The 22400-nt window shown below is 42.9% G+C and overlaps 2 protein-coding genes across 4 annotated transcripts in view; one reads left to right on the forward strand and one right to left on the reverse strand.

Moving 5' to 3' along the window:
• Nucleotides 1–17742, reverse strand: part of INTS7 (integrator complex subunit 7) — a 63202-nt gene extending 45460 nt beyond the window's left edge. The window contains exons 1-7 of the mRNA XM_056568255.1: nucleotides 17610–17742; nucleotides 15665–15794; nucleotides 12639–12785; nucleotides 10932–11069; nucleotides 7985–8031; nucleotides 7607–7806; nucleotides 3233–3355 (exon numbers count right to left, since the gene is read on the reverse strand). Coding sequence (XP_056424230.1) covers nucleotides 3233–3355; nucleotides 7607–7806; nucleotides 7985–8031; nucleotides 10932–11069; nucleotides 12639–12785; nucleotides 15665–15794; nucleotides 17610–17709 — 885 coding nt within the window. The 5' untranslated portion in view covers nucleotides 17710–17742. The remainder of the gene's footprint in view (nucleotides 1–3232; nucleotides 3356–7606; nucleotides 7807–7984; nucleotides 8032–10931; nucleotides 11070–12638; nucleotides 12786–15664; nucleotides 15795–17609) is intronic.
• A 114-nt stretch (nucleotides 17743–17856) lies between these two features.
• Nucleotides 17857–22400, forward strand: part of DTL (denticleless E3 ubiquitin protein ligase homolog) — a 43500-nt gene continuing 38956 nt past the window's right edge. The window contains exons 1-2 of one of the 3 annotated variants that reach the window (XM_056568256.1): nucleotides 17961–18096; nucleotides 22188–22314. In XM_056568256.1, coding sequence (XP_056424231.1) covers nucleotides 18094–18096; nucleotides 22188–22314 — 130 coding nt within the window. In that variant the 5' untranslated portion in view covers nucleotides 17961–18093. Of the gene's footprint in view, nucleotides 17913–17960; nucleotides 18097–22187; nucleotides 22315–22400 lie in introns of those variants that run through there. The other 2 variants (XM_056568259.1, XM_056568258.1) reach the window with 2 other exon arrangements.

A 22400-nucleotide genomic window follows, 5' to 3' on the forward strand; every position in this document is an offset into this window, starting at 1 on the left:
CTTATATGACGGATAGTCTCATGTCTATCCCTATCTTATATGAAGGATAGCCTTATACCTATCCCTATCTTATATGAAGGATAGCCTTATACCTATCCCTATCTTATATGAAGGATAGCCTTATACCTATCCCTATCTTATATGAAGGATAGCCTTATACCTATACCTATCTTATATGAAGGATAGCCTTATACCTATACCTATCTTATATGAAGGATAGCCTTATACCTATCCCTATCTTATATGAAGGATAGCCTTATGCCTATCCCCATTTTTTATGAAGAATAGCCTTATGCTTATCCCTATCTTATATGAATGATAGTCTTATGCCTATCCCTATCTTATATGAAGGATAGCCTTATGCCTATCCCTATCTTATATGAAGGATAGCCTTATGCCTACCCCTATCATATATGAAGGATAGCCTTATGCTTATCCCTATCTTATATGAATGATAGTCTTATGCCTATCTCTATCTTATATGAAGGATAGCCTTATACCTATCCCTATCTTATATGAAGGATAGCCTTATATCTATCCCGATCTTATATGAAGGATAGACTTATGCCTATCCAAGAGCATGCTTAAACTCCTTCACTGTATTTGCAGTTACCATCTGCAGGAAGGTTATTCTAGGTATCCACTACTCTCTCAGTAAGGATAGGGTTACAAGTAGCACATCTGCAGCGTATTTGATGATGCAGATGTGCTACTGACCCTGCTACTGTACCTAGAGTGTGCCTGCCTTCTGCTATGCCCATGCGTCCTGTTTTGTCTGCTTGTAGCTGCAATCCACTGCTACAAACAGACACACAGTATTCTGAGAGTCCCTGCATGCAGGCGCAGCGCACCCACAGACACCGCGGCCTCTCTCTGCCTAGCTCAGGGAGCAGGGGGTGCGACCCTGTTGTCTTTGACTACCCTGCACTTGTGTCAAATATGCTGAGAATTCGCTACGTGTGCCCTATCCTAAATTAATAAATATTTCCTGATATTACTGCAGAACCCTTTCCTCTCTAATATAGAACACTGTGTCCTCTATATATAACACTATGTCCTCTATATATAACACTATGTCCTCTATATATATATATATATATATATATAAAACACTATGTCCTCTATATATATAACACTATGTCCTCTATATATATAACACTACGTCCTCTCTATGTATAACACTATGTCCTCTATATATAACACTATGTCCTCTATATAACACTATGTCCTCTATATAACACTATGTCCTCTCTATATAACACTGTGTCCTCTATATATAACACTATGTCCTCTATATATAACACTATGTCCTCTATATATATAACACTATGTCCTCTATATATATAACACTACGTCCTCTCTATGTATAACACTATGTCCTCTATATATAACACTATGTCCTCTATATAACACTATGTCCTCTCTATATAACACTGTGTCCTCTATATATAACACTATGTCCTCTCTAATATATAACACTGTGTCCTCTATATATAACACTATGTCCTCTATATATAACACTATGTCCTCTATATATAACACTATGTCCTCTCTATATATAACACTATGTCCTCTATATATAACACTATGTCCTCTCTATATATAACACTATGTCCTCTATATATAACACTATGTCCTCTCTATATAACACTATGTCCTCTATATATAACACTATGTCCTCTATATATAACACTATGTCCTCTATATATAACACTATGTCCTCTCTATATATAACACTATGTCCTCTATATATAACACTATGTCCTCTCTAATATATAACACTGTGTCCTCTATATATAACACTATGTCCTCTATATATAACACTATGTCCTCTATATATAACACTATGTCCTCTATATATAACACTATGTCCCCTATATATAACACTATGTCCTCTATATATAACACTATGTCCTCTATATATAACACTATGTCCTCTATATATAACACTATGTCCTCTATATATAACACTATGTCCTCTATATATATATATATATAACACTATGTCCTCTTGTGGTAGTTCTTCTTCTTCTATATAAATCTTCTCTCCTCCTTTACCGTGTTGATTCCCTTTATGTATATAAAAGTCTCTATCATATCCCCTCGGTCTCTTCTTTCTTCTATACATGTTAAGGTCCTTTATCCTTTCCTGGTAAGTTTCATCCTGCAGTCCATGTACTAGTTTAGTATCTTCTCTGAACTCTCTGCCTATTCTATAAGGATGGATAGTCCGAAACACATTGCCGATTTGATAGCAATGGCTATTTGCATTATGGATTTTCTATGAAGTTGTGAACTTTTCAATACATGGGAAATAAGAGCTGCACTGTTCATACCTACTGTTACTAATAACATCCTGCATTTGTTTATGCACCACATAAAATCTGCAGGTGTGGAAAAACACAGCGGCGAGCAGGGGGAGTGAGTTTTAATTTTATTTTGCACCCCATTCCCTGCCTGTACATCATTTTTATGATTAAAAACTCCAGTTATTCAGGGATAGAAACACAGAGCTAGTTTCTTCCAAAAACAGCAGTACCTCTGTTCTCAGGTTGTTCTTAGTACTGCTGCTCGGTTCTTTTTAGGGAGCCAAATTGTATTATAAATTGTGCAATGTCTGTCCTGCAACCCCATTATAAATATAATGCCCTGTTAAGCAAGCTCTAGCGCAGTGTTTTCCAACCAGGGTGCCTCCAGATGTTGCAAAACTACAACTCCCAGCATTCCCCAACAGTGTTTCCCTACCAGGGTACCTCCAGCTATTGCAAAACTACAACTCCCAGCATTCCCCGACAGTGTTTCCCTACCAGGGTACCTCCAGCTATTGCAAAACTACAACTCCCAGCATGCCCGGACAGCTGAAGGCTGTCCGGGCATGCTGGGAGTTGTAGTTTTGCAACAGCTGGAGGCCCCATGGCTGGGAAACAGTGTACTAGGCCAGCGTTTCCCAACCAGGGTGCTTCTGGGAGTTGTAGTTTTGCAACAGCTGGAGGCACCCTGGTTGGGAAACACTCATTTAGCGATCCTGCCTGCTTGTTCTCCTGCTTGATGAGGGTCACTGTACCGATCAAAATTTTGACCTTACTCAATTACCTAGGTCTTCAAACTTTGGACCTCCAGCTATTGCAAAACTATGACCCCTCACATGCCAACAGCTGGGGGCCATAGTTTGAAGACCACTGCTCTATTACACTTTTCTAAATGACAGGTGTACTTTAATGACATTTCGGACCTGTATGTTGTCCCTGCTCCAAGTGTGTGGAGTCTTGTTGGCCAAAAATTTCAGATCCTGGATAGCAAGTCTCTTTACTGCTTTCCTGGGGTCATTCTTTAGGTACTGCAGCAACAACTGAATCTGAGGGGGAGAAAAAAGACAAGGTCAAACCTTTTCTCTAAAGCCCGAGGCTGCACTACTGACAGGTTGCTTTTCCGATTTCACTTAGGTTCACTGTAGTCACAGATTCAGATACGCATCTTCACCAATGTCCTCACAAATAAGTGGGTTCTATTGAATCAGGATATAGATATTTATGCAGATTGCAATTTAGAATTAGGGTAAGGTCACAAGTAACGGATCTGTGGTGTATTTTATGCTGCAGATCTCCTGACCATCCCTAGAGTGTGCCTCCTGCTGTGCCTATATAGTCTAGCAATCCACCGCTACAACAGACACACAGGGCCCTGCGAGTCGCATGCGCAGTGTACTCACAGACATTGTGGTCGATCCCGCTGCTCCCTGAGCTACGCCGAGGGCGTCCGCGATATCTGAGTACACTGCGCATGCGCGCACGATTTGCACCTCAGTCCGTGTCTGCTCGTAGCGCCGTATTGCTGCTACGAGCAGACAAACCAGGACACACGAGCAAAGTAGGAGGCTGACTCTAGGGGAGGTCAGTAGCGCATCTGTAGCATCAAATACACTGCGGATGCACCACATGTGACCTTACTGATACGCAAATTTCAATGGAAGGACAACAGAAGTTAGCACATTGTCATCAAGTGCAGCCTTAAAGGGGTACTCCCGTGGAAAACTTTTATTTTTTTTTAAATCAACTGGTGCCAGAAAGTTAAACAGATTTGTAAATGACTTCTATTAAAAAAATCTTAATCCTTCCAGTACTTATTATGGGCTGTATACTACAGAAGAAATGCCTTTCTTTTTGGATTTCTCTGATGTCATGACCACAGTGCTCTCTGTTGACCTCTGCTGTCCATTTTTGGAACTGTCCAGAGCAGGAGAAAATCCCCATAGCAAACATATGCTGCTCTGGACAGAGCACTGTGGTCATGACATCAGAGAAATCCAAAAAGAAAAGCATTTCCTCTGTAGTATACAGCCCATAATAAGTACTGGAAGGATTGAGATTATTTAATAGAAGTAATTTACAAATCTGTTCAACTTTCTAGTTGATTTAAAAAATAAATAAAAAGTTTCCGTGGGAGGACCCCTTTAAGTTCCAAATGCTCATATTTTTGCACACAAGATATTTTAAAAACAGCATTTAGATGAAGCTTTTTCATGCTTTAAAATGGGGCTTTACTAGAGTATAAAAACAGATTTGCATTCTTCCAAAAATTGCCCCACAACTGTTGCAGCTTAAGGCCATGTTCACACCACAGAATTTCCTAGCAGAATTCAGTGGAAAAAATTCAGCTGGGAAATTGTATTGCAGCAAAAGTCCATTGTTTTTAATAGTCAGGAATTCAGACCGGGAGCAGGACATCAATGGTAATACAGGTAAGTGAGTTTATTGACCAACATGCAACGCGTTTCGCTGCGCATGCGCAGCGAAACGCGTTGCATGTTGGTCAATAAACTCACTTACCCATATCACCGTTGATGTCCTGCTCCGGTTGGCGCCGTCTGAATTCCCGAATATTCCTTGTGCAGGAAGGCTGCAGACCAGCTCTCCTCCAACACTTACACACAATCCATTTTTATGAATGTGTTTACACAACCCTGTAAGCGGTTTTAATCATTCATCCTACCGCTGTACAGTGTTAGCCTTCACATTGGAGCGCCTGTGTTTCCACTTTAGATTGTATTTAATAGGATTCTGCTGCACCGTGCACATGGTGGGATTTCTGTAGCGGAAACATCTGCCACAGAAATTACACTTCTGGCCTCCACTGAAAAAATTGGCCACATCTAGAGAACACCAAGTGCTTATTAAAGGGGTATTCCAGGGGGAAAAAAAACTTTTTTTTATATATCAACTGGCTCCAGAAAGTTAAACAGATTTGTAAATTACTTCTATTAAAAAAATCTTAATCCTTTCAGTACTTATGAGCTTCTGAAGTTAAGGTTGTTCTTTTCTGTCTAAGTACTCTCTGATGACACCTGTCTCGGGAACCGCCCAGTTTAGAAGAGGTTTGCTAAGGGGATTTGCTTCCAAACTGGGCGGTTCCCGAGACACGTGTCATCAGAGAGCACTTAGACAGAAAAGAACAACCTTAACTTCAGAAGCTCATGAGTACTGAAAGGATTAAGATTTTTTAATAGAAGTAATTTACAAATCTGTTTAACTTTCTGGAGTCAGTTGATATATATATATATAAAAAAAAGTTTTTTCCTGGATAACCCCTTTAATCCACTTTCTGCCAGTAGTCATCCTCTGCATTCTCACTGCTACCCAGGGAGAAAGTCAAGTGGGCAGAGCTAAACTGGATGTATAGGTGAAGCCACCCTGCGTCTACTGTGCAAGTGCCTGATCATGACTGTTTAATACAAAAAGAGTGGAGGGAGAACTTAAAGGAAGACTGCCAGCTTTCTCCCCCCGCACTAACCAGCGGTACTGGCTGGTAGTGCGGGGAACGCTGAACAGTTTGATGCTTACCGTGCCCGGATCCGCCGCGCCGTTTGGCTGTAATCTTCTATTTTGGGGATATGCTAATGAGGTGCTAACTGGGGCATTGACGTCTGTGCCGCCTGCCGCAGCGCCGCCCAGCTCATCAATATTCCTCCCCTCTCCATTACAGAGCGGGCAGAAGAGAGGCGGAGGAATATTGATGAGCTGGGCAGCACTGTGGCAGGCGGCAATGACGTCAAAGTGCCACTTAGCACCTCATTAGCAGATCCCGAAAATAGAAGATTATGGCCAAACGGCGCCGCAGATCCGTGCACGGTAAGCATCAAACTGATCAGCGTCCCCCACACTACCAGCCAGTACCACTGGTTAGTGCGGGGGGAGAAAGCTGACAGTTTTCCTTTAAAATAGTGCATCACTGGTGTGTAGACCTCTACTGTGTAAGCGTGGGGTGAGCAGACTGCAGTGTTATAGACAGAGAGGAGACTAGCGGGTCATTGCAGTGCTGGTACAGTAGAATCTCCCAATAGCGGACACTCACGGGGAATTAAAAAAAAGTGTCCGCTATTGAGAGATGTCCCTTATTGGGGAAAAAGGCCCCAACATTTTTCCTAAATGACGGAATACTGTCCTGTACTCACTCCAGAGTGTAATTACATATAAAACACGATAAAAAGCTAAATATAACCGTAGAATCTCCCAGTGTCGTTTAATCTCCATTTATCAACCCCGAATCATTTCATCCGCCCTTTATACCATGTGCTATCTTATCCCCCTGTGCCTTATGCCAAATTATCCTCCCCTTTACCCCCTGTGCCACATAATTTACCCTAGATCCCCCTGTGCCATTTCATTCCCCCTTTATTACCCTCTTTGTAAATTCATCACCCCCCTCTTTATGAAGTGGAACAGAGAGATAAAGGCGGAATAAAATGGTACAGGGGGTAGTAAAGAGGGGGTGATGAATTAGCAATAAGGGCAATAAAGGGGGAATTAAATAGCAGAAGGGGGGGGGGAATCAAGAGGAAATGATGTGGCACATGGGGTAATAAATGAGGGGATGATTTGGGACAGGGAAATAAAGTGGTGGTGGGGGGGGGGGGGGAATGATGTGGCCGGCGGACATACAGAAGCAGGAGACCACTGTTTAAACATTTGTCTTCTGCAGGGGGGTGCAGTGGGGGCCTGGGCCCCTTACTGGGGTATTGGCTGTACCCCCTGATGACGGCCCTGTGTACAAGGTAGGGCCCGCACATAAGCCTGGTTGTCCCCTATTGGGAATGTTTTGTCCCCTATTAGGTGTGTCCGCTATTGGGAATGTCCCCTATACGGAGGGTGCAAATGCATCAAGTCTTGGGGAATTAAAAATTGTCTGCCATTAGGAGGTGTCCACTAAGGGAGATTTTACTGTATACAGAAAATGTACAGAACCAGTACCAGCTTTCTGTATGCAGCACAGATGGACGGATACTATGGAGCCTTGGTCTCGCAACTGTGGCCCACCAGTTGTAGTAAAACTACAACTCCCAGCATGCCCGGACAGCCAATGGCTGTCCGGGCATGCTGGGAGTTGTAGTTGTGCAAAATCTAGAGGGCTATAGCTTGGAGAACACTACTAAAGAACCTGTGATGGAGGCCAGGGCAGTAGACGCACACGTAAGGACTTATGGAGCTTCTAGTAACAAACTTGCAAGTTTCATGACATGTTCCTCCTTGAAACCCCTCCCATAATGAGAAGCCATTCGTGTTAAAATCATGGAAAACTCCTTTATGAAAATTTTTTGTAAACATCCATGTACCTGCTTTGGAATATCCACTAAAGAAGAGGCGGCGAGCAGGGTGAAGGTGTGCAGTGTGACGATCACCATCTTTGTAGAGGGATAGGAGGTGACAAGCTGCTGCAGAAGCTGACGACTATTAGAGGCCAAAATGGCGTCATGGTGCATGTGCTGAAGAATGGGAATGAGTTTAAGCTTTAAATCGACAGGGGTGGCCAAGCCTACAATAAAGAGGAGAAACAACATAAAAGATATAGAAAGCAACAAGTGTATTATACGTCAGGACTGGAGAAAGGAAATATATTGTCACTCCTTCAAGTTCAATCTGGTGTCCAGTCTTGGTGTAAAACAAAAAAAACAAACAAAAACCAAAAAAAAAAAATCATCATCAAAACTTACCTTGGATCATTTCACCAATTTTGTTACAGATTCCAGCAGCAAAATCCCTGAAGAGGAAAAGTAAAGCATGGAACAATGAGGCAAAAGAAAATCACATGCTCCAAATTTATTCTGCATTTTAGGCACTTTTTAAATGGGCAATGTCATGAAAAATTATTTTTGATATATTGTAGTACTTAAGTACTACAACATATCTCTAATATACTTTTATTTAAAAAAATGCTTTCAAAACATTTTAAAAGCAATTTGAAATTCAGCCACTAGGGGTCGCCCTCCTAGTGGCCGAATGCAGTGCGGAGTGACGTCACTGCAAAGTTCCGACTGATTCCGGCAGGGCATCAGTCGTAATTTTGCGCAGGAATATCCAGGGCTGCGCATCGGCTCCCCGCACTCGCCGACGGCCCTGCTGCAAGGTACATGGGTGGGGGGGTGGGGTTGGGTGGTACTCACCGAGCGGCAGGAAGAGGCTCCCCCGCACCCGTCCCTCCCGCATCGGCTCCCGGCTCACTCCTTCCCCCATGAAGCTCCTGTCCTGGGTGCCTCCAGTTGTTTTACCACTACAACTCCCAGCATGCCCTGACAGCCAATAGATGTCAGGGCATGCAGGGAGTTGTAGTGGGGAAACAGCTGGAGGCACCCTGTTAGGAGAACTAAGGGCGGAAGTTGGCCCCCCCCAGCAGGCATCAGTGACGTGGTGCCTGCTGGGGAAGTCTGCCTGGTAGTGAGCACACTAAGAGGCAGACTAAATGCCATTTTTAAAATAGTAAATAAAATAAAGGCAGGGAGGGTGTTAGGGATAGATGGGTAATAGGCAGGGACAGGAAAAAAAAAAACATGATGGTGGGAGCTACCCTTTAAAGGGGTACTCAGATGGGAACAAAAATTTCAAATCAACCGGTGCAATCAAGGTATAAACATTTGTAAAATACTTCTAATTTAAAAATCTTAATTCTTCCAGTACTTATCAGCTGCTGTATGCTCCACAGGAAGTCTGACCACAGTGCTCTCTGCTGACACCTCTGTCCATGTCAGGAACTGTCCAGAGCAGGAGAAAATCCCCATAGCAAACCTCTCCTGCTCTGGACAGTTCCTGACATGGACAGAGGTGGCAGCAGAGAGCAGTGTGGTCAGAGTGGAAAGACCTAAACAACTTCCTCTGGAGCATACAGCAGCTGATAAATACTGGATGGGTTAAGATTTTTATATAGAAGTAATTTACAAATCTGCATAAATCTTTCTGCCACCAGTTGATTTGAAAACATTTGTTTTCCACCGGAGTACCCCTTTAAAAGGGGTGCTCAGCATTTAGAACAAACTGAACGCTGGAGCCGGGAGCTTGTGACGTCATAGCCCCGCCCCCTCAATGCAAGTCTATGGGAGAGGGCGTGACAGCCGTCACGCCCTCTCCCATAGACTTGCATTGAGGGGGTGGGGTGTGACATCATGAGGGGGTGGGATGTGACGTCATGAGGGGCGGGGGCTATGACATCACGAGCTCCCGGCACTGGCTCCAGCATTCGGAACAGTTTGTTCCAAACGCTGAGCAGTGGAGTAACCCTTTAAGTCTTTTGTGGAAGGTGTTGAGAAAAAGAGGCCTGGTTAACGCCGTAACATCCAGCAGTTTTTTTTTTTTTTTTTAACTACACATTAGGTCACAGCTTAAATGTAGAACAATAAATAAATAACAAGTCTCAAATGTCTAGAGAGTTTTACCAAAAATATTACACTGTGTGTATCACAATAAATTTACACCAACTCTTAAAGCATTACTATTATTTGGGACCTCCGGCATTAAATTCTGGGAAGTCGCCTGATCAGATTGCCAACGTGTCTGCTGCTGCTGGAGCAAAGTGACAGTAATGCTTTATATTTTCCTCCTTTACAATACTATAGCCCAGATCTAGCAATGCTGGAGTGATTTACTAATCGCTTTCATATCTTAATGGGATCTAGTGAAATGAAAGCTGAGCCGCGATTGGAGTGATTTGCTTAAAGGGGTATTTTTATTTTATTTTTATTTATTTATTTATTTATTTTTTATATCAACTGGCTCCAGAAAGTTAAACAGATTTGTAAATGACTTCTATTAAAAAAAAATGTAATCCTTCCAATAATTATCAGCTGCTGAAGTTGAGTTGTTCTTTTCTGTCTGGCAACAGTGCTCTCTGCTGACATCTCTGCTTGTCTCGGGAACTGCACAGAGTAGGAGAGGTTTGCTATGGGGATTTGCTTCTACTCTGGACAGTTCCCGAGACAGGTGTCATCAGAGAGCACTTAGACAGAAAAGAACAACTCAACTTCAGCAGCTCATGAGTACTGAACGGATTAAGATTTTTTTTAATAGAAGTAATTTACAAATTTGTTTAACTTTCTGGAGCCAGTTGATATATATTTAAAAAAAAAAATTTTTTCCTGGATAACCCCTTTAAATCAACCTATGTGTTCCTAGTGTTACCTTGTAGATTATTCTGTCCAAATGTAGCCATATTTTACTGCACTTTTTGCAGCTGATTTAGCAAAATACATCACGTGACCCTACCCTTACTGTACACTAGGCAGTGACTAGATCATTCCCTTTGCTTTGATTTTTACAACTACTCTTCCTACTTGACCTACAGCAGTGAGCCCCAAGCTGTGTCGCTCCAGTTGTTGCAAAACTACAAATCTCAATTTCCACTGAGAGTTGTAGTTTGGCAGCAGCTAGAAAGCCCCAGGATGGGGGGGACCTCAACCCTACAGCTCAGCAGTTACCAGTTGTTTGGGTTGGACTGTACTGGTGGTCCATGTATGGAAAACATTAGATAATTATAGAAAATATATACGTTTAAAGAATATATGTGAATGTATAAATGTACATTCTGGGGTGCAAGCCTTTTTCATATTTAAACAATTTTTTAACCCTTACATTTACTGACACAGATAAGAGACTGAAGTACCAAGAACTTACTTTGATTGTGCGGAAAAATGAGATGCAGCAAAAATTGCGGCCTCCACCTCAACGTTGTCATGAGAATCCAGGCTTTGCCGTATACTGTGGTGGGCATTCTTCTGATCGGGAATTATGGATGCCATGCTGCCCAGCATCCTGCAGTATATAATCTTGTAACCAAACAAATCTAAAAGGGATATTCTCCTATAGAAGTGAATTAATGGGGTACTCCGGTGGAAAACTTTTTTTATTTTTTATTTATTTATTTTTAATCGCTGGAGCCAGAAAGTTAAACAGATTTGTAAATTACTTCTATTAAAAAAATCTTAATCTTTCCAGTACTTATTAGCTGCTGAATACTACATAGGAAATTATTTTCTTTTTGGAACACAGAGCTCTCTGCTGACACCTCTGTCCATTTTAAGAACCATCCAGAGGAGGAGAAAATCCCCATAGCAAACATATGCTGCTCTGGACAATTCCTAAAATGGACAGAGATGTCAGCAGAGAGCACTGTGTTCCAAAAAGAAAATAATTTTCCTCTGTAGTATTCAGCAGCTAAGAAGTACTGGAAGGATTAAGATTTTTTTAATACAAGTCATCTACAAATGTATTTAACTTTCTGGCCTCAGTTGATAAAAAAAAAAAAGTTTTCCACCGGAGTACCCATTTAATTCCTTGAAATAAAGCATCCCACACACATCTACTGCCATTGCTGGACTGAATCCAATGCACCAGTGCTTAAAGGGGTATTCCAGGCAAAAACTTTTTTTTATATATCAACTGGCTCCAGAAAGTTAAACAGATTTGTAAATTACTTCTATTAAAAAATCTTAATCCTTCCAATAGTTTTTAGCTTCTGAAGTTTTCTGTCTAACTGCTCAATGATGATGTCACGTCCCGGGCGCTGTGCATGATGGGAAAATATCCCCATAGGAGCTGCATAGTGAGTCATCAGAGAGCAGTTAGACAGAAAACAACAACTCAACTTCAGAAGCTAATAACTATTGGAAGGATTAAGATTTTTTAATCAAAGTAATTTACAAATCTGTTTAACTTTCCAGAGCCAGTGGATATATAACAAAAGTTTTGGCCTGGAATACCCCTTTAAGATGTACAATGAACTCCCAGGCGTATAACTACCATAGTGACATAGCAGCTGACACAGGGACCCATTTTCACTCGAACACAGTGTTTCTCAATCATTGTGCCTACAGCTGTTGCAAAACTGCAACTCCCAGCATGCCCGGACAGCCGAGGGCTGTCCGGGCATGCTGGGAGTTGCAGTTTTGCAACAGCTGGAGGCACACTGATTGAGAAACACTGCTCCAACATAACATTACACATTTTTCCTGTGCTGTGATCATGCCTGTATAAGACCTGTACTGTGACATTACTACTTGCATAATTCCTGTGCTATAGCATCATTTTAATATGTATAAACCCACAGTACACAGGTTAACAAACTGCGGCTTTACAGCTGTTGCAAAACTACAACTCTCAGCATGTTCGCATAGCAACAGAATGTCACGGCATGATGGAATTGAATGTGCTGCAACAGTCAGAAGTTTCAACAGCTCGACATGCATTAAAATGAGAACACATGAGCATTTATTTCTATTAATTCCTTTCTATCTTCGCCCATCCGTTATTTACATCATCACATCTACAGAACGACAGGAAGTCAGTGCTTTCATAATTGGGCTACAATTGTTGACCACTTACCGGAGAGTAATAGCACGAGCTACAGGGTCATTACTGTGTATAACAGAGAAGATCCTCTTCACAAACTCATCCACATTCAAGATCTTTTCTAGATGCTTCTCGCTCTGTTGGGTCACTTTTAGCACACACAGGCGTAGAAAATTATTGCTGAAAAACAGAAAAAATTCTTCTTTGGACAGAACATTAAATACAAACAAGTTACAGGGAGACAGACATCCAAGCAAAGGGGAAAATAACACCCTATACACCCCTAAATCTCTACAGCCAAACATGGAGAAATCTATCATTTAAAGTGTACCTGTCAGATCCCAAAAATAAAAAATAAAAGTTTAATTTGTTACTCCGTACCTAATCCTGACCATGTACATCTAATTTTTATGTGTCTGGCACCTTAAATGTTTTTTTTTTATTACACTTTTATTGTTGCTCACTTGCTTGAATTTCTCTCAAAGGGAGGGGGCGTGGCCTCACTGTGCAGGCCTCAGCCTCCTCCTCCTGCTGTCAGCTCACCTATCTCTTTGCATTAGTAAAACTACAACTCCCAGCATGTCGTCATTGTTAGGGCATGCTGGGAGTTGTAGTTTTGTTAACCTTAAGGGAGATGTAAGTGGCAGGGCAGTGAAATGAATGGCGGGCGGGAGGAGAAGTGAACGATGGGTGGACATTAAAATTCGTGGCGGGAGGAGAAGTCAGCGGCGACGGGCGGACATTAAAATACGTGGCGGGAGGAGAAGTCAGCGGTGGCGACATGCTTATAAGTGTGCGGTGGCGTGCAGCTGTATTAGCAGCAGAGTGGGGCTGATGTAATATGTGCGGCGCCATCTTGGTAGCTCCGCAGCAGCCGATATAAGCTGTTTTCCCCGTGCGCTCCCAGCACTTACAGCATTAGAGATACTACGAGTGCACTGGGGGAAAACAGCTAATGGCTGCTGCGGAGCATCGGTGTAGTAAAAAACTCCTGGCGTCATCATGACGCTGCCTCTGGCTTCTGTCTCCTAGCAGGTATGGGGGACCCCTAGTGGCCAGTTTTTTAAGCCATGATTTCTATAAAAATTCTATAACATTTTCTGATGAAGTATATTAGAAAAGTTATTGTTTTGCCAAGATGTACAACATATGAAAAGTTTTCGTATCTGACAGTGCCCATTTAAGTCAGGTGGGGCAAGAGAAGCCAACTGGAGGCCGCCCTGATGACTTGTGGTTCAGGCAGCATGAAAGTGACAAAATCCTTTCAAAGGGGTTGCACCTAGATGTAAACTTCTCAGAATTAAATAGTCACAGTAATTTAGTCACTAATTTTCAGGGGAAATGTAACTTTACATGGCACCCATTCCCAGGGAAGCTACTCTAACATGCAAAATGCCCTAACAAAAGTTATGGAAAAGATGTGACAACTCCTAGAGGTTTTCAGAAGAAAGACACATATCAGAAATTCACTGAATAGATAAGTGCCTGGATGCGGAGAATCTCCAATGGTGACTGAACAGAGCAGCAAGGCATGACTGACTTCCACTCTATTCACTCAAGGGACGTAGGACCCTGTTCTAATGATTATGGGAACCCCAGCACTAAGGCACTTTTTACCTATAACGGTATGTTCACACTGCGGAATTCCACGCAGTGAACATTGCCATCAGTGTGAATGGGTCTTCCGCGAGAACCGTTCACACTTTGGAATTTAAGCAGCGGACAATTCTGCCACTGAAATTGTTCCGTGCAAAAAAAAGAACATGTTAATTCTTTGCGCAGAAGTCCACGAGCACTGCATAGCTGTCAATGGTGACGGCGCAGTACCGCACAATCCTACCGCCAAAGTATTTTGGCAGGGCCGCCAAGCGTAATCTCCGCTCACTGAATTCAGCGAGCGGAGACTCCGCAGTGTGAACATACCCTTACACTGATCAGTGCACTCTTTTGAATTACACCAGTCTGTTTTCCAATGATCCAAATAGGTGGCCCACTCTATTACATATGAGTGTCGTCAACCCCTTTATTTCAACTATTACTTTTGAAGCAGCAGTTTGGGCAAAATATTACCCAGCAATACCATGCTCTACTTAATAGCCAGTAGTATGCCTCTATTTCCCTGCTACAATGCTGTTAGGCTATGTTTACATGGCAGAATTTTTGCAGGAAAATTCTGCAGAAATTAATTGCCCATTCACTTCAATGGAATTCCTGCAGCAGAAATTCTGCTGTGTGAAAGGGACAGTAGAATCCTATTAAAAGTGTATTGGCTATAAATTCATGCAGAAATCCTGGCACGCGGACTTAGCCTTATAGACCTGCTTTTTAATCATGTGGCTGGCATTGTGATTGTGTGAATTCCAGAGTTACTGCTGTGTGGGCTGGAAGTCTCTTTCCCTAAGCTTTTCTATGAGATGCTCAATAAGAGTCTCACAAAGATGCATAGGGAAAGAGAGTTCTCACCCACTCCACATAGCAGTCACTGTGGGATGCAGAGTGGGTGAGCAGAGGGACTGATGCACTGAAGTAGGGCAAAACCACCCAGTAAGAGGAGAAACAGCCCTGCTGTTTTAAAGCGGTAAGCTTTTTTTTTTTTTTTTTTTCTTTCCTTTTTTTTAACAAAACCTTATCATGCGGCTGTTCAGCTCCATCTGGCCCCCTGGTCTTCTCTCCTGTTTCTGAGGTGCAAGGTCTGCAGGCTCAGCCAATTACTGTCTGAGACAGCACGCTTCTGTGGCCAGTGATTGGTTGAGCCAGCAGGTCCCTGCAGGAAGAAAAAAAGATCAGGGGACCAGAGAGAGGCGATCGGGAGCTGCGGGGGATCAGGGCTTGGTAAGTATGATATATATATACGGTATAAATTTTTATATATTATATTTTTTATACCCCTAATCCCACCCCCCAAGTAGCACATTCGAATTTTTAAAACAGTGGATAATCCCTGTAACTATAGCATGTTACTGGTGGGCAGTAAAAAATAAAAAAAAATGTCCACAAAATGCAGCTGTAAAGAATATACTGCGTCCCATTGTCCTCTACATTTCACAGCAGCCACCTACCCAACTCTGAAGACGTCAGCCAACTTGAGGAATGCAGAGTTAATCAGGATCGGGAACGGATATTTTTGAAACAGTCTTGGAAAACGTACAACGGCTTCACATTGTTCCCCCAGTTTGCCAGATCTTAATCCTGAAAAAAGAAAAAAAAAAAAAACAATAGAAAATCATGACCCATTTTATCTATCGCCTCCGGAGAGACAATAACAACATATTAAGTCCCTTATGAAGAGCCAAACAAACTTAGGAGGAACAATGTCCCCTTCCTAAAAAATACATAAGGCCAAGTTGTAAGCGTTCCTGGATAAAAGGGGTACTACCAGCATTTGGTCCACCATGTAATGAGACATTTATCCTCTGTGGATAGAGAATAATGGGGAGATTTAGAGTTGCGGAGTTGCCCATAGCAACCAATCAGATCGCTTCTTTCATTTTTCAGAGGCCTTTTCAAAAATAAAAGAAGTTATCTGATTGGTTGTTATGGGAAACTCAGCAAATTTTCGGGTACGTTCACACTACGGAATTCCCGCAGAATTGCGCGGTGTGAAGTTAACATTAGTGTGAATGGGTCTACGCGAGACCCGTTCACACTGCGGAATTTCAGCGACAGACAATTCTGCCGCTGAAACTGTTCCGTGCAAAGAAAGGACATGTTCATTCTTTGCGCAGATTCCGCGAGCACTGCATAGCCGTCAATGGTGACGGCTCAGTGCCCCGCGGCCCTAGCGCCGAAGTATCTTCGGCGGCAGCCGCCTGACGGAATCTCCGCTCGCTGAATTCAGTGAGCGGAGATTCCGCAGTGTGAACGCACCCTTCCTCTTGACAGGTTTTGATAAATCTCCCCCTAAGCGTCTGACTGTGGCCACCCTAGATTATCTTTTACCGCAGCCACTTGCGGGTCACTGCAATTTTTTGCGAGTTGTAATACAAACATGTAAGGCTGTGTTCACACCATGTTACTGCTTTCTGTTTAACACATACATTTTATTAGAAAAAAAATGTGTATGTTAATAGATGGTTAAAACGGATGGCATACAGCAGTGGTCTCCAAACTGCGGACCTCCAGCTGTTGCAAAACTACAACTCACAGCATGCCCGGACAGCCGTAGGCTGTCCGGGCATGCTGTGAGTTGTAGTTTTGCAACACCAACTGTCTGAACATGCAGGGAGTTGTAGAATTGCAACATCGGAAGTTCCTATTATATATATATATATATATATATATATATTAGAAAAAAGGTGTATGTTATTAAATTCCTATTAATCCTATTAAATGTGTAGGTTATTAAATTCCTATTAAGTTCCTATTATATATATATATATATATATATGTTAGAAAAATGTGTATGTTATTAAATTCCTATTATTCCTATTAAATGTTATTAAATTCCTATTAAGTTCCTATTATATATATATATATATATATATATATATATATATATATATATATATTAGAAAAAATGTGTATGCTAACAGATGCTTAAAACAGATGGCATACAGCAGTGGTCTCCAAACTGTGGACCTCCAGCTGTTGCAAAACCACAACTCCCAGCATGCCCGGAGTTGTTGTGGGTTGCAGTTTTGCAACCCCAACTGTCTGGACATGCAGGGAGTTGTAGTATTGCAACATCTGAAGTTCCTATTATATATATATATATATATATATATATATATATATATATATAGACACACACACATTTAGAAATTGCTTAGCAACTATGTAACCAATCAGATCACAGCTTCACTATTTCCTCGCAAAAGAATCAACAATCTGATTGGCTGCAACGTTCAAGCCGCTTGCTCTCCTTAGCAACCAATCAGAGCGCAGCTTTAATTTGTCACAAAAACGAAAGCTCAGATCTGATTGGTTACAAGACGTCACCTGTCCACAATAACCGCGCATCGGTCCAAAATGATTGAACCCCCACCGGTCCATGCCCTACTCTACCTTTATCTAACTCCATAAGCGCCGAGTTGGCATCCAGCTCTTGTTCCCCATAACCGGCATCGGCTAGAAACGATCTGGCACCACCGGCTCCTGTCGCCATGTTGTCCCGGTCGGTGCCAGCTACAGTATTTAGAAAATTTATGAAAGGAATAGAATTGTACGGAAAAGACTAGCAGGTCGCCATGACACTTTCTCCCGCGCATGCGCGAAACGTAACACCATTCCTGTCGGAACGTAAGTCGTGATTGGTCGAGATTTTTTAGAGGCGTGTCTCCGTGCCCTGCTGCTCAGGGATTGGCTGAGGTAAAGTATTCGCGGGAGATTCCAGTTTGGAATTCGCGGGAGTTTACTGTTAGCGCTCAGCGGCTGGAGAAGGCGGGCGGCGCGGTGGGTTTTGTGCTGTCCGGTGTCGGTATACTCGGTGCTCACACTCTAGTCATGTCGTTGTTCCAGCGTGTGGTGAACAGGTCTCTCTGGAGACATAATGGTGAGTTTTTAGGGGGACTGGTCATGGCTTCCAAGGGAATATGAAACCTAGAATGTGTCAGCAGATAGGAACCATTTGGCCCATCTAGTCTGCCCAATAATCTGAATCCTATCAATAGTCCCTGGTCCTATCTTATATGAAGGATATCCTTATGCCTATCCCTATCTTTTATATGAAGGATAGCTTTATACCTATCTCTATCTTATATGAAGGATAGCCTTATACCTATCCCTATCTTATATGAAGGATAACCTTATGCCTATCCCTATCTTATATGAAGGACAACCTTTTATACCTATCTTATATGAAGGATAGTCTTATACTTATCTCTCTTATATGAAGGACAACCTTATACCTATCTTATATGAAGGATAGCCTTATACCTATCTTATATGAAGGATAGCCTTATGCTTATCCCTATCTTATATGAAGGACAACCTTTTATACCTATCTTATATGAAGGATAGTCTTATACTTATCTCTCTTATATGAAGGACAACCTTATACCTATCTTATATGAAGGATAGCCTTATACCTATCTTATATGAAGGATAGCCTTATGCTTATCCCTATCTTATATGAAGGATAGTCTTATACCTATCTCTTATATGAAGGATAGCCTTATGCCTATCCCTATCTTATATGAAGGATAGCCTTATGCCTATCTCTATCTTATATGAAGGATAGCCTTATGCCTATCTCTATCTTATATGAAGGATAGCCTTATGCCTATCCCTATCTTATATGAAGGATAGCCTTATGCAGGTGGTCGGTATAGCAATATTTTTACCTGAAATTTGCAGGCGTTCATGACTGCAAAAAATGCTTTTATTCAAAGCCACTGATGGTCGGATAGGTGAGGTGCGATGTGATACCCCGCCACCATGCCCACCCCCACGCCTACCCCGTATGTCAGTGCTGGGTCCGCTGTGTGATTGACACAGGTTCCAGCACATGCGCCCTTCAGCTAATCTAACCTGCGCGCCATTGTCATCCAGCAAGCGCTTGCTTCTGCTGCAGTCTTCCTTCTCAGAGCGCCTGCGCAGTGCTAGGTGCAGAGAGCGCGCTTCCTCTCTGCACCTAGTATCGAGAACTAACCTGATTGTGCGCTGCTCCGTGCTGGCGGCGGGAGCGAGCGCTTGCTGGATGACACGCAGTGGCGCGCAGGTTAGATTAGTTGAAGGGCGCATGTGTTGGTACCTGTGTGTCAATCACACAGTGGTCCCAACGCTGATGTACGGAGTGGGCGTGGTGGCGGGGCATCATGTACCTTGCGCCACGCCTATCTGACCATCGGTTGCTTTGAATAAAAGCATTTTTTGCTGTCATGAAAGCCTGCATATATCAGGTACAGGGGTGTGGAAATTTTATAAAAAACTACTTGTCCACGGGACTAAAATGGAGCATAATCTACTTGTCCCTCAGGACGATCCACTTGTCCCGGCCAATTTTCGCTTTTACACTCTCGTTTTTTCCTCCTTGCCCTATAATAGCCAGAACTACCTACTATGATGATACCTTTTAATTTTTCAATAACATATTCTCCGAACCAAAAATATATATATTAAGGGAAGTGAAATTGAAATAGTAAAAGATAATTTAGCAGATTTGGTGGTTTTTTCTTTTCTGCGCGATTTACCTTGTGGTTGAGGTAACATGTTAGTTTTATACTTTAGGCGCCTGATTACAGCGATACCAGATTTGTATCGTTTACGTCATGTTTTACAAATTCTGGACTTTTTCAAAAATTTTTAATTGCCATTTTTTAACCCCTGTAGCTTTATTTTTTTCCTGCATACCAGGCTGTATGAGGGCTCATTTTTTGCGCCATAATCAGTTTTTTGTATCGGTACCATCTTGGTATTGATCTGACTTTTTAATCACTTTTTAACTTTTTTTTTTCTGGGATATTATAAAAATTGTAAATCTGTGGTTTGGTATTTTTTTTACATTTACCGTACGGGATACATAATGTTATATTTTAATAGGTTGTACAATTACGCACGAAGCGATAACGAATATGTTTATTTTTATTATGTTTACATGTTTTTATATAGGAAAAGGGGGTGATTTGAACTTTTAACATGGAAGGGGTTAATGCAGCGGTCTTCAAACTGGCCCTCCAGATGTTGCAAAACTACAACTCCCAGCATGCCCGGACAGCCAACGGCTGTACTGGCATGCTGGGAATTGTAGTTTTGTAACATCTGGAGGGGCACAGTTTGAAGACCACTGGGTTAATGTGTCTTTCAAACTTTTATTAAAACTTTTTTATTTTATTTATTTTTTTACACTTTATTACACTTATAGGAGGAATCATTAGATTCCTCAGACAGATGAATAGATTCTATTGAACTCTATTAATCTGTGTGCTCTGTGGTCCATCGATAGCGCCTAGTCCAGCCAGGATCCATCAATGATAGAGCCGGGACAGGATGAAGCTGAGGTAAGTCCTCCGGCTACCTCTATAGTGGATCGCCCACCAGGGAGCATTCACATCTGCCTTTAGACGCCGCTGTCAGCTTTGACAGCGGCGATCTAAAGGGTTAATAGCTGCCCGCGGCGGCCCCGACTACTGAGAACAGCCGGGGGCTGCAGAGTATGGAGCGGGCAGGAATCCCGAGCTCCATACGAGCGCCGCAAGCATCTCCCCGTGCAGATGCGCCTCCTCCCCTCAGCTCTCCGAAGCTACAGCTGGGGGGAGTGAAGGCAGAGGAAGCAGGTCTGCACGGGGAGCAAGAAGCCACGCCCCCTCATCTCCCCCCGCACGTCTGCACGGGGAGCAAGAAGCCACGCCCCCTCATCTCCCCCCGCACGTCTGCAGAGCAGGGGAGAGAAGACACATACACAGCTTCTCATCTCCCCTGCTCTGCTTCAGAGGACACAGGCTGCAGAGTATGGAGCGGGCAGGAGTTGGGAGCCGCTCCATACAGACTGCAGATCCGCCGCACTTGTCAGGTCCGGCCCTGCTTGCCCAAAGACGGGCTAAGGGCCGGACAAATTCGCCTGCCTGGCGCCCAAAACTGCTAGTCCCGGGCGTTGGGCGATAGAAATTCCACATCCCTGAGGTAAACATATTGCTATACACACCACCTGCACACAGTACAAAGGCTGTGTGCAGGTTATTGCACCAAAATTTCATGACAGTTGCGCTTTAAAGGGGTTCTCCGGTGCTTACACATCTTATCCCCTATCCAAAGGATAGGGGAGAAGATGCCTGATCGCGGGAGTCCCGCTAGCTATCACGCCCCCTCCCATAGGCTTGCATTGAGGGGCAGAGCGTGACGTCACATGCCGCCGGCCCTGCGGTCGCCCGTAATCAGACTCTGAGCGAACGCGCTCCGGGGACTGATTACAAACGGGGTGCCGCGTGCATGATCACGGGCGTCCCCAGCTGCGGGACTCCTGCAATCAGGCATCTTATCCCCTATCCTTTGGATAGGGGATAAGATGTGTAAGCACCGGAGTACCCCTTTAAGGTTTAACTTTTTTTTTTTTTTTTTAAATCCTGCAATCCATGTACTAGTTTACTATCTTCTCTGAACTCTCTCTAGAGTATCTATATCCTTCTGGTTATACAGTCTCCAGTACTGCGCACAATAATCCAAGTGAGGTCTCACTGGTGTTCTGTACAGCAGCATGAGCACTTCTCTCTTTACTGCTTATACCTCTCCCTATACATCCAAGCATTCTGCTAGCTTTTCCTGCTGCTCTATTACATTGTCTTCTTAAATAATTACTCCTGAATCCCTTTCCTCAGATACTGAGGTCAGGACTGTTAAATATAAAGTCCAAATGTGGTGTGCTGGGACTAAGTTCTCTCTACAATCTGGGGGGGGGGGTCAATGCATTAAAGTAGTTAAAGAATCTTTAAAATAAAGCCCTTTATTAGTTCCGTGTCCAACCTGTGGCTTTCCAGCCACAGTCTTCCTGTTGTAACACTGCATCTCCCAGCATGCCCCACCAGCTGCAGACTTCATATGTACAAAACTACAGCTTCAAGCATGTCCCACCCGCTGCACCTTTGAATCTGCTGTAATGTTATTACTCCCAGCATGCCCCAACCGCTGCAGTCTTTGCATCTGTTGCAGCACTACTACTCCCAGCATTTCCCACCAGCTGCAGGCTTTTTTTTTGTATATTGCAACACTACAACTAATTTCAATTTGATAGTGGATCCTGCATGTCACCCAGTCAGAGGCTATATGCCCAGCAGAGGTGAGTGGATTAAGCATGTTCGGGTCCCATCCAAAATGAGGCCACCTCTACGTGGTGCATGGGGGACACATTTTGATCAATAAGTG

This window comes from Hyla sarda, chromosome 3 (genome assembly GCF_029499605.1).
Source record: "Hyla sarda isolate aHylSar1 chromosome 3, aHylSar1.hap1, whole genome shotgun sequence".
Classification (NCBI taxonomy): Eukaryota; Metazoa; Chordata; class Amphibia; order Anura; family Hylidae; genus Hyla; species Hyla sarda.